Source organism: Numenius arquata, chromosome 2 (genome assembly GCF_964106895.1).
Source record: "Numenius arquata chromosome 2, bNumArq3.hap1.1, whole genome shotgun sequence".
NCBI classification, from domain to species: domain Eukaryota; kingdom Metazoa; phylum Chordata; class Aves; order Charadriiformes; family Scolopacidae; genus Numenius; species Numenius arquata.
In genome coordinates this window covers 10,717,092-10,727,709 of record NC_133577.1, presented here as the reverse complement: position 1 = coordinate 10,727,709, position 10,618 = coordinate 10,717,092, and the positions used below count along the sequence as shown (strand labels likewise).

The following is a 10,618-nucleotide window of genomic DNA, read 5'->3' as shown; positions in this document are numbered from 1 at the left end:
TGTTTACATCTATTCTATGTCATGCTAAAACAAACACATTTCTCCCACTGGCAGGAACTGGAGGACACCCAAAGGTCCGGGGTTTTTTTCCTCCCCCAAATATGTAATCCTCATTTTTCTTCTTTCTGGCAAAGTACGTGCAACAGACAACTCCTGCCTGTTTTATATTGAGTATGTATAAAAAAAAAAAAAACCACACAACCCTAAGTTATATTGGCCCAGGCATATTGTTTTAAAATTTGACTTTCCTTCTGGATTGAGTCCAGCATAACCTAAACTAACTAAGCTTTTGGACCACCACATGAGGCCCCACGGAAGTGACACAATCTCACCAGCAGGTACCCACCATCACAAGAGAGAGCAAAACTGGTGGTTACGCACTTGCCCGAGAGCTGGGTTGGCATTGCGCAGGCAACAGGATAAAGAGGGGTTACTATTTTAAACTGATGCAGCAGCAGCAGCGTAGGCAGTTGAATTTGGTGAAATTATGTATTGACAGCAGCTCTTGACTGCTTTTGTCATGCATCTTACAGCTCAAGTGCTGTGCAGGGAACTATATATAAATACTTTGAGTGACTGCTCGTTTCAGATTCCGGCACCACACAAATGTAGCAGTAGAAACAAATGGGCACATAGCACTTGTGTAGGTTGTTTTCTCTGCAGAGTTACTGCTCTGAAAGGGTGTTCAACACAACACAGACCCATACATCCAGCTCGGCCCGGCCCCATTTTCCCCATTCTCCAAACTGAGTCTTATTGGAGTGCTCTTTCTACATTTAAGTTGATGGCTTTCTTGAGAGTTCTTGTCCATCATAAAACCTTACAGCCTGCAAGAATGACAAAAGCATTTCTATGTGATGGCTACAGAGTGCATGCTCCATAAGCACAGCATGTGCAACGGAAAACTCAGACTAAAGAGAAGAAAGACACCACAAGTGTACAGCCAAAGCCATTTTACTCCAAAGGACCCAACGCTTCTTTCCCATTGGGCATGAGCATCTCTAACTCATGGTCTGAGATGGTGCACTAGGAGTTACAGTGGAAGCACTTAGAGAAGTGCAGAAACCACAAGCACAATGAAGCACCCACCCTCTCCAAGATACCGAAGCTGCTGTCAAAGGCAGTTCTGACAACACACGCATATGAGAGTCTTGCTGCCCAGATCTTGACTCCCAAAATTGACTGGTGAAGACAGAAAAGCTCCTGTGGAAGTAGAACCTGCAGAAAAGATTTGAGCTGAATTTATCATCAAGGTCCAAGCTAAAGCCTCACGAGGCATCTAACTTGGTCTATTCGGGACGTGGCTGCAGGTAAAGAGCAGCTTGTGAAGATTGCCTGCTGGCAGTGTAATAAAAACAGGACAAATGATTTGGACAGAAGAAAAATTAGTTTTTGTAAAAAAAAAAAAAAAAATGCTTTATCCTCTCCAACTATAAAGCTCATCTTCACCATCTGTTTCCTGGTTTGGCTAAGTTTTAGAATTTTTTTTCCCTTTTTTCTGTTCAATGAGCACCCAGCTTGTGCAGCACATTGTTTTTAAAACAAGCCCTGCTCAGAAGGAAGAACAGGTTATCAGTCCGTTGATTAGTATCAAATTAGTATACTGACAGTACTCTGTCCAGCTCTGTTGGTCATCCAGAATTCAAACACTGATTAATTTAATTATCCATAATATTAGAGGAAACGCATTTCTTTAAGAATTGCCCTGAACTCTGTCTCTACAAGCCATTAGTATTCATTTTTATATCTTATTTCCTCTTTCATATTACCATCCTGAATAGTGTTTTCTCACAATGGCTACGTAAGGGAACACCCAAGGTATTGGCTTGCAAATACTCTACTGACTAAATAGAAGCCTGCTCAGTATTTCTGAACTGCACATTCCTGAAAAAAAAAAAAAAAAATATATATATATATATATATATATTCAAGAGTGTCAAATAGTCTTTTGTATTTTTGCTGGTTTTACAATCTTTTCCAATCAACTCTCTTGTTTTGCCACTGTGACAGTATTCAGAGCATTGTGGAGTACTGTACCACGGCGGGATATCGGGATACATGTTGTACTCGTTAGGGAAGTCAACCGAGGCCTAGTTTTTGCTATAACAGATACATGTACCTTCAATACCAAGAGATGAGCCAAGTTTCTGCATAATAACAGTTTCTAACTTGTTACCTACATTTTTCTCAAGTTAAGCCAGAAGGATAGGATATTGCTTCTGATTTATTCCTAGATTTGTGGGTTGTTTTTTTTTTACCCCCAAACTAGAAAGCACCCTCTATATTTGATATACACAGTAAGAAATTCAGCAATCAGCATTTTTCAAATTTAACCTCTTGGACAAAGAAAATCTTTGGGACTTCAGACTTTTCAGATGTTTCCCCTCGCTTTTCAATTAATGTGGTACCAAGAGGAAGAGCCGAAGAAGTGGGTGGGAGAAGTTATTCCACGAACACAGGACAGATTTCACCCTCTCCAAATAAGATTAAAATGCAAAAGGAATGATCTGAACAAGTTGAATTTTTAACACTTCTCCATGCACTAGAACTTCTAACAGGAACTGTTACTGTAAAGAAGAAAAATAATCACACTCAGGAATATTGTGACATGCACTGCTATGGGTTTTTCATTTTAAATCATCCTCCCAAACCAACAGTGGCATTTCTCTCAAAAGCTAACGATAGTGAGCTTTGATGACCTGTGCCACATTTATATTTGCTAAATACCATCAGCTGGTTAATATTGCACATTATGCACAGAGATAGCTGGGATTTTAATCTCTAGTCTTTGCTAGGAGAGATGGGTCATGTAGGGAAGCAAACCATCTGAAGTCCGAGTGCTTTTCACAGAACAGTGTAAAACCTGCACTTACTGACTCGCTTTCTATCAGTTCCTTGCAACTTCAATTTGTTTCTCTTCCTACGCTGGTACTTCTGTTTTCCCCCTCATTTGGTGTTCATGCAGTGAGGAACGTCAATCTTTCTTTGAAACAAAATAAGGACTTTATTAGCTGCCACTGCACATCTGCAGCAGCTTATTCAACCAATTGCATTATCATCCAGTGGCAACAGCACACTTGCTCTTTACACAACACAAAGCCCATCTGCAGATCAGAGCCTGACTCCCCCATCTACTCCACTGGTTCTCTTGGGAAGAGCTTTTTGGTATCATTAACATTTTGTAACAAATATAAAGGAAATAAAGAGCTGCATGCTTTCTTCTTTGGTAAAGAAATCATTTGGACATTTTTAGTGCATACCTGAGCCAAGAAACACCCTCGCTTAGTGGCCACCTCTCAAAGCCACATACATAGCAATGGGCTCCACAGGATAAAGAGAAGACTTGGTGTGACATATACATAGGTAAAGAAGCTACCGGAAAGTACTTGAAGACATAAGTGAGGTTCCTTCTGCTAAGGCTGGCCATACGGGTTGAGAATATTGATCAGGGCAGCCATGGAGCAGTGGTCCTCTCTCAAAATACATGGGCTGCAGGTGGCTATGGACTTACAGCCTTTCCCAAGTACTTCAGACTACCTCCCCTCTCCATGCAGGAAGAGAGGGGTCCATTACTTCTCCTTGGACTCAACATAATTTATGAAAATGTGTCTCCCATAGATATTCCCTTCTTTTCCTTCTTTTCTCTCAGGAAAAGGGACAAAACAGGTCAATTAAAACTAATTTTCACTTTGAATCAAGATTTCTAGAGTGAATGATGGGTGCATAACCAAAAAGTCCAACAATCGTTGACAAAAATTTCTATTAGAGGAGAATCTTGGAGCCAATACCTTAACAGCTACCCCTGTGTAGCAAGACTAAGTCAGGTCTTTAAATAGATGCAGACATTTGGAAGAAGGTCAAGCTACACGTCAGAGCACTATACAGGCAAAGGAAAAAGGGGTCTGGTGTTTAATTTGCATTATCAAGTGCTTAAAAAGTTACAGCTTTTATTGTTCTTTTAAGTATCCTTGATGCATTTGCTTTTTGGTAATCAATGTCACCAGTACAGGAAGCAAAAAGCTCTAGTTTATATATATTAGAAAGAGTAAAGTCTGCTCTCAATAAGTCTTTCAACTGCACTTATCTCCTTAGGTTTCAAACAACAGAGACATGGCTGTATTTTAGGTCACTGTGTTAAACTGCTTGTTCCCGTAAGTGAAATCACTGCATTAAAAAAGTCGTGAGAGGTAGAGGGGCAGGGGAAGAGTGCACGCATCCAATATTCATACTGTAACCCAAAACAGTCTATTACAATTGAGAACAGATACTGGAGCTTTTCCATCTGATAATCAGAGGGGAAAAAAAGCCCTCTCTGCCGAGGCAAATAAAACACCAGCTTCCCAGAGAAAGACTCCTACACACCATACTCTACATAAAAAGGATTTGCAGCATACAGGAAGCAGTACTTGCAGACAAGAGTATTAAGAAGTCAAGGGAGCTTACCAGAGCACATAAGTTCACAGTAGTAATGATGTGGCTTTTCCAACAAAACCAGGCATATTGTGTTCTGCTACATTTATTCTGCATACATACACTCCAATGGCCAGAAGTCCATCAACAATGATGGATAAAGCTCAAGAGGGGCAAAAAACTCCACCATCATTTGCCTTTTTGATTGCAAAACCACACACAACTGTGTTTTCAATGATCTTGGCTAATTTACAGTGGAAACTCAGCTGCATTAATTAGACAAAGCACTGCCAGCAGGTTGAGAGAGGTGAACCTTTCCCTCTGCTCAGCACTGGTGGGGCCACACCTGGGGTACTGTGTCCAATTCTGGGTTCCCCAGCACAAGAGAGACATGGACATACTGGAGACAGTCCAATGAAGTGACATCAAGATGATGAAGGGACAGGAGCACCTATGAGGAAAGTCTGAGAGAGAGAAGAGGGTGGAGGAGTGGTGCAAGACAGTCATATTATAATCTGCTTTGATCAAAAAGTTCCAAACCAGCCCCCACCTAAATCACAAGTGAGTCAGAATCAAATATAATTAATTGAGAATGGAATTTAACACCCTGTATCACTGCAGGGCTGTAGCACACCTTCATTAACTTGTTGCAGCAGAGTGGTCACATCTTCACAGCCAGAATTATGGTATGTTTTTAACACCTGTGTTATCACACAATTCCTGCCTCAGTCCAAAGTGCAAGCTAGTGTTTAACCTCTTTTTTCCCCCCACCAATTATTACATACAAATTATTCTTCTTCTCTTCAGCAAGACCAAAGGTGTAAAGGCTGTTGGCAATGCAACATCTATGAAAATAGTTAGTCTTACAATTAGTTAGCAAGGAATATAAAAGACTTTCTTTTTCTTTTCATTTGACTAATTGGTGCCCAGTACCGCAGACAGGAAGGTACAAACTGTAACTGTTTAACTGTAAAAAATATATACAACTATATTTAACATTTAAATTACTTTAAACACAACTGTTTGCATACTAACAATCTTATGTACATTCAGTTTTAAACAATACTTCTTTAATATCCTCTTCTTTTGTTAAACGAGTTTTATTTTCCTCCCAAAATACCCAATGTTACTTTAAAATTCTGGAGGGGAAAAAATTTGAGCTATATAGAAAATAGCAAGATGTCTTACAATTGTAATGTATAATAGCACATATTTTTCATAAAAACAACAAATCATTCAAAAACTGAACCACTGTAAAAGTCTGCATAAGTCCAACAGGACTGCCTTTAAAAGCTTACTTTGGTTAACAGCAAATCATTCTTAAACAATTAAGGAAAAAATATATATTCTTTTACCACCTCTACAGATGCATTTCTTAGCATTTTGTAGCAATCCATGTATCTTTACAGATGAGCACTGCAGCTGTTCAGCGCTCCTTATTTGTACGGTGATTTCAATAAAATGGATTATATATCAGGTTGGATTGATTTATAATTAAATTAGTCCAACTTCCTAAGATCTCTGAATGAGAGAACTCTCTTCCTAAGGCTTCCTAAGATCTCTGGATATCAGAGAAAGAATGCCAACACTAGTACTTCTTCCTCACGCAGTTGATCTCGTGCAGCACTTGCAACAGCATCGCTAATTTGCATGAAACTGCCATTTCCCTGCTTATCTTTCCTGGTCAGGAGAGTAAACACAACTTCTGCTGAGCTCTGCATGCTCTGACACCCAGCCAGTCACACCAGCCTCTGAGCATTCAGACAAGTGAAGTGCCCCTGGACTTTACGGTCATGCAACGATTTCCTCTGAGTCATCACGCAGATCTCGGGTCACAGGTGGCCTCCGTATCACTGAAACTTTACTCATTTCCACTGGAATAAACACCCTCAGCTTTTGGCCACAAAGAGGAAGTTGATCTTTATCTTTCTCCTCTCCTTGCTCTACGACACCCTCTGATCCGTCAAAAAAATCACAAACAAGAAAGCAAAAATGTAAGATTCTCCAGGAAAAGAATACCGCATTAGTCACTATGCATCAGTTAAGCTGAAAAGTAGAGAAGTCTGACCGATGAGCAAAGGCACTTGGTAACAATCCTGTGAACAATAGTCAATGAGTCAACAATTTCAGTCTCGTGATCCAACTGACCAGCAGTGATGGCTCTGCAGAGGAGGATTTTGTGGACGACGTAACAGAGGATTTTTTAGCACCTTCCTCTTGAAAAGGAATTGTTGCACTGTTGTGGAGGTCTGCATTCATAAAACACCTGCTCCCTCGAATATAATCCGTTCCCCTCACTAAATGCTTGTCAGACACTGGCCTTGAGAGGGGGTGTTGTATGGAGGGGCTTTCTTCAATGATTGGGGGTATCCTTTCATTACTGAAGTACCTGCAGAGGACATCTTCACCTGTGTGAATAGGAGGAGGAAAATCAATTATTGCTGACTTCAAAACTCTCCATTAACATTTTCTATTTTTATAAAAAGATTCTAGTTACATTTTAAATTGATCAGATTTTAGTTACCTTTCATAACACCCCTGGATATAAGCAGCTATCAATAGATTTATGGCTTTTTGCATCTCTAATATGTTTTAAGCAACACAAAAATAACGAAATAAATTTACACAGAGAGAGAATACCATTTGACTGTTAAAATCCAGATTCACACACACTAAAACAGCTAGTACAGCTGCAACAGCTACCTTCTTGCAAATCATTATTGTGAGCAAGACCTAATAGACCTTCTTGTAACATGTCATTGAAGATGCTGACAGACCAGAGTTGAATGCAGGTTTATATGAGTGTAACTCATGACTAACTTAAAAGCTACAAATATTACCCTGGACAACATAAATTAATTTTGCAGATAAAGATGTAAGCACTTCCCTGGTTTTGACCACTGATTTGTGATGCTTTCTCTGGTTTTTTTACTCCTCCCTAGAAACCTGACCATGGCGGCTGCTGCTAGAAACATCCTACAGGGCCTTTCTTCTGACCCAGCTTACATACCGGCCCGCAATACTTAAGTACGTTTCAAGTATTTAAAAAAGCCAACACAGAGTCAAAAGCAAAACCAACCAAAAACCATACACGCAAAAACCAGCCCTGCCACCTGGTGATCATTCTGTTAGACTTGTTACTTCACCTATTTTTAATATCCCTCCAGGCTGATGCTTCTTGTTATCAGCTTCTATTTTTGCATTAAAATCATAAAATTCAGCTTCTGTTTTCCCTAGAATTAAGCATTAGCTTTCATAACTGATTTCAAGAATAAACTAAATAGTCATCCTTTCTTATTTCCCACTCTAACAGGACTCATAGCCTTTCAGATGGAAAAGGGGAGAGGGAGAGAAGGGCGGTGGGGGAAGGGAAAAAAAGCCACCCAACCTAACACCCAACACTATCAGCTTCTGTTTCTCTCCCATTCTGTGATATCTACAGAATATGTTGTTTTCTAACAATAATCACAGTAAAAAGCAACTCCTAAAAGGCCCTACATTTTACTTTTGAGAACAAGCTTGCTTCTACAACAGCCTCCACAGTGATGGAAACAAAGAGAAAGACTCATCAAAAAAGCAGGTCTGCCCTAGTCATTCTAGCCTACTTTTAACGCTCACAAGAGTTCTAAGATGGGACAACAGAAGTATGAGCCCAGCACTGAAGCCTCACTGATTTCACAACTACCATCTGGCATTCCTCCTAAAACCAACAATTGTCATCTTTGGATCAGTTCAGCAATACGCAAACACTAATCCTCTATTCCTTCCACCCAGTTCACCCCAAGGAAATTTCGGAGAGAAAGAGGGACAAAACTGAAAACCTTGCCTTTTCTCCCTGGTGCTCGTGGCCTCGAGAAGGGTTCTGCGGCTCCTATCCAGCTCCCATCCGCAGGCATTGACAAAGGGCGAGGTTTTCCTAAAGGCAACAGAGAATGTTATGAGGAACTACGCTAATTTTAGGAAACCAATTTTTAGATCGATAATTTCCACAATTAAGCAAAGGCAAAGCTTTCAAGTGAAGTTATTTCAGATGGGGAATTTCATTCACAATTTGCACAGACTGCCCTTAATATCCATCAAATCCCATAAGCAGTTTTCTAACACAAATTATTCCAAACTGACCAAAGGGTTTGTCGTAACAGCAATAACGCAAGAGGAATGAACTCACCATAGGACTGTGTTTTTTCCCTCATCTTGGCTGGTAGGATATTTGCTTCCACAGGATACCCAGGCAACTGGTCCGAATCAGCAATAGTAAACCTTCGTCTTCGACTCTCCTGATCCAGAAAAGAATTGGGAGACTCGGCGCCCTTGGAGCCAGGTAGTGGCTGACTGGGTTTGTTGCCTCCTCCATATACAAAACTCCCCTTTTCATCTCTGAAAGGACATTTCACTTCAGTTAGCAGCTTAAAAGAGTTTCACGCCACAGACATGAGTAGGTTTGAAAGACACTTCTAGTCATTAAGTCATGCTCCTGATAACTATCATTGTGCTGCAAACACGTTTAAAAACAAAACAAAACAAAAAACCAAGTGAGGTGATGGAAGACTTCATTATAAACATATTTACCAAAGAGAAAAGAAAGCTACATCTCTCATGCTAATTCACTTTTAACGAGCCAGTAATTTAACAGGCAGAATTTTAGAGGCACCACCCCTGAAAATGCTTTTGAGAAATGGAACCTTTCTGCCCCGAGAGTATCAAAGCTCCTGATTCACTGCCTCCTCGATACACGGTTGTTACAGAGGAGTGCATGCAAACGTTCATCCATCTCTGTGTAATGGCAACACCTATCGCCTCACTCTGAAGGACTATGCTTTTCAGTCATTTTAAGAGCCCAATAACTGCCACTGGTTATTCATCACCTTCCCTATCCAAAAGTGAGACTCCCTTGAGAGTTTCAGTAATAAATTCACACTGCATATACATGTGATTTTCAGCAATTTCTCCAGGAACTCCCTTCCCAGAGCAATCCTTATTCCAAAGGCCAGAAAGAAACAGCCATTTTTAGAACCAGTGAGTACTTTTGGAAGAAAACCTACCCTCCAAGTTAAGATTTGCCTGGGGTTTTTTTCCCCCCCTTTCCTGTATGTGCTACAGTCTTACCGCTTGAAGCGACCATCAGCTAAGTCAGGCATAAAGATACACAGCTGACTGTCTAAGCACATACATATTCCAGCACTCACAACAGCCCCCTGGCCAGCACATACAGCTTTATCCAAGCTCTCCATCAAGACCCAATGGTAGAGCTTAGTGAATGGGAGGAAGTTATTTATGGAGTTTCAGGGACCGAAAATTGCACGCAAGTGTCACACCACAACTGTATGTACACAGAGAGCTCTCCTACAACACCACCATGTGGAGACTGGGCTGTGGGGAGAGAAACCAGCCACTGCTCTCTGCCTTCTCAGCATGAGCCACAGAAGGTCCCTGTCAGGAAGGCAAGAGAACAGGATGATGATGGAGGAGAAAAGAAATGATGACACAAATGCAACACAGTTTGAAAGCACACCAAAACATGCAGAGGTGAAATTAATAGCCAAATAGAAGACGAGAGAACTGCACTTTCTCCCCTTCCTGTCTGCTACAGCTTCCCACATTTGCTTTCTTTAAAAGTCAAAATCAAGAAGCCTTCCCCGTTCCACACATCGTCCAGGAGAAGTTTTATAGCTCGCATTACTACTTCCTTCCTTGCCAACAGGGATTCAGGTCTAAAGGCATCTGAAGTTAGATATAATTTTGTGACTCTTTAGGAAAGAGATAAACAAACTAAGCACATGCATATAACTCACCAGTGTTCTTGAAATGAATGATTTAAAGAAATGACCTCATCTGTTACTTCTACATACTTGTTTTTATGCCAAGAAATTTGATTCTTTTTACTTGGTTTTTTATTTTTTTTAAGAACTGAGCATGCATAAACATGAAAAACAGGGAGACAGAAGGTCAAGGTGGGTCCAACTTCAGTAAACAGACCCCACCATTGGACAAACCCTCTTCCCCTGCCCCGGTACTGCCCTGAAGACTGCATTAATACAACCTCGGTCTCTATATCAGGCCTTACACAACAGGAGGCAAGATCTCCCCCTATGTGAGTCCTGCAGCAAAAGGTCAGAGTTTCTGTGCTGGGCTATGTAACGTAACATTAAGTGTCAGCACTCCCTCCCTAAAAACCTTTTTGTCCATCACCTTTCCAGGTCAGCTGGCA

The 10,618-nt window shown here is 40.7% G+C and overlaps 1 protein-coding gene across 3 annotated transcripts in view; it reads right to left on the bottom strand.

Annotated features, from left to right (window-relative positions):
• Positions 1–2,987: 2,987 nt before the first annotated feature.
• Positions 2,988–10,618, bottom strand: part of CNKSR3 (CNKSR family member 3) — a 62,257-nt gene continuing 54,626 nt past the window's right edge. Inside the window, exons 11-13 of one of the 3 annotated variants that reach the window (XM_074144497.1) lie at positions 8,579–8,787; positions 8,237–8,326; positions 2,988–6,818 (exon numbers count right to left, since the gene is read on the bottom strand). In XM_074144497.1, the coding sequence (XP_074000598.1) occupies positions 6,520–6,818; positions 8,237–8,326; positions 8,579–8,787 (598 nt within the window). In that variant the 3' untranslated portion in view covers positions 2,988–6,519. Of the gene's footprint in view, positions 6,819–8,224; positions 8,327–8,578; positions 8,788–10,618 lie in introns of all 3 variants that reach the window. The other 2 variants (XM_074144495.1, XM_074144496.1) reach the window with 2 other exon arrangements.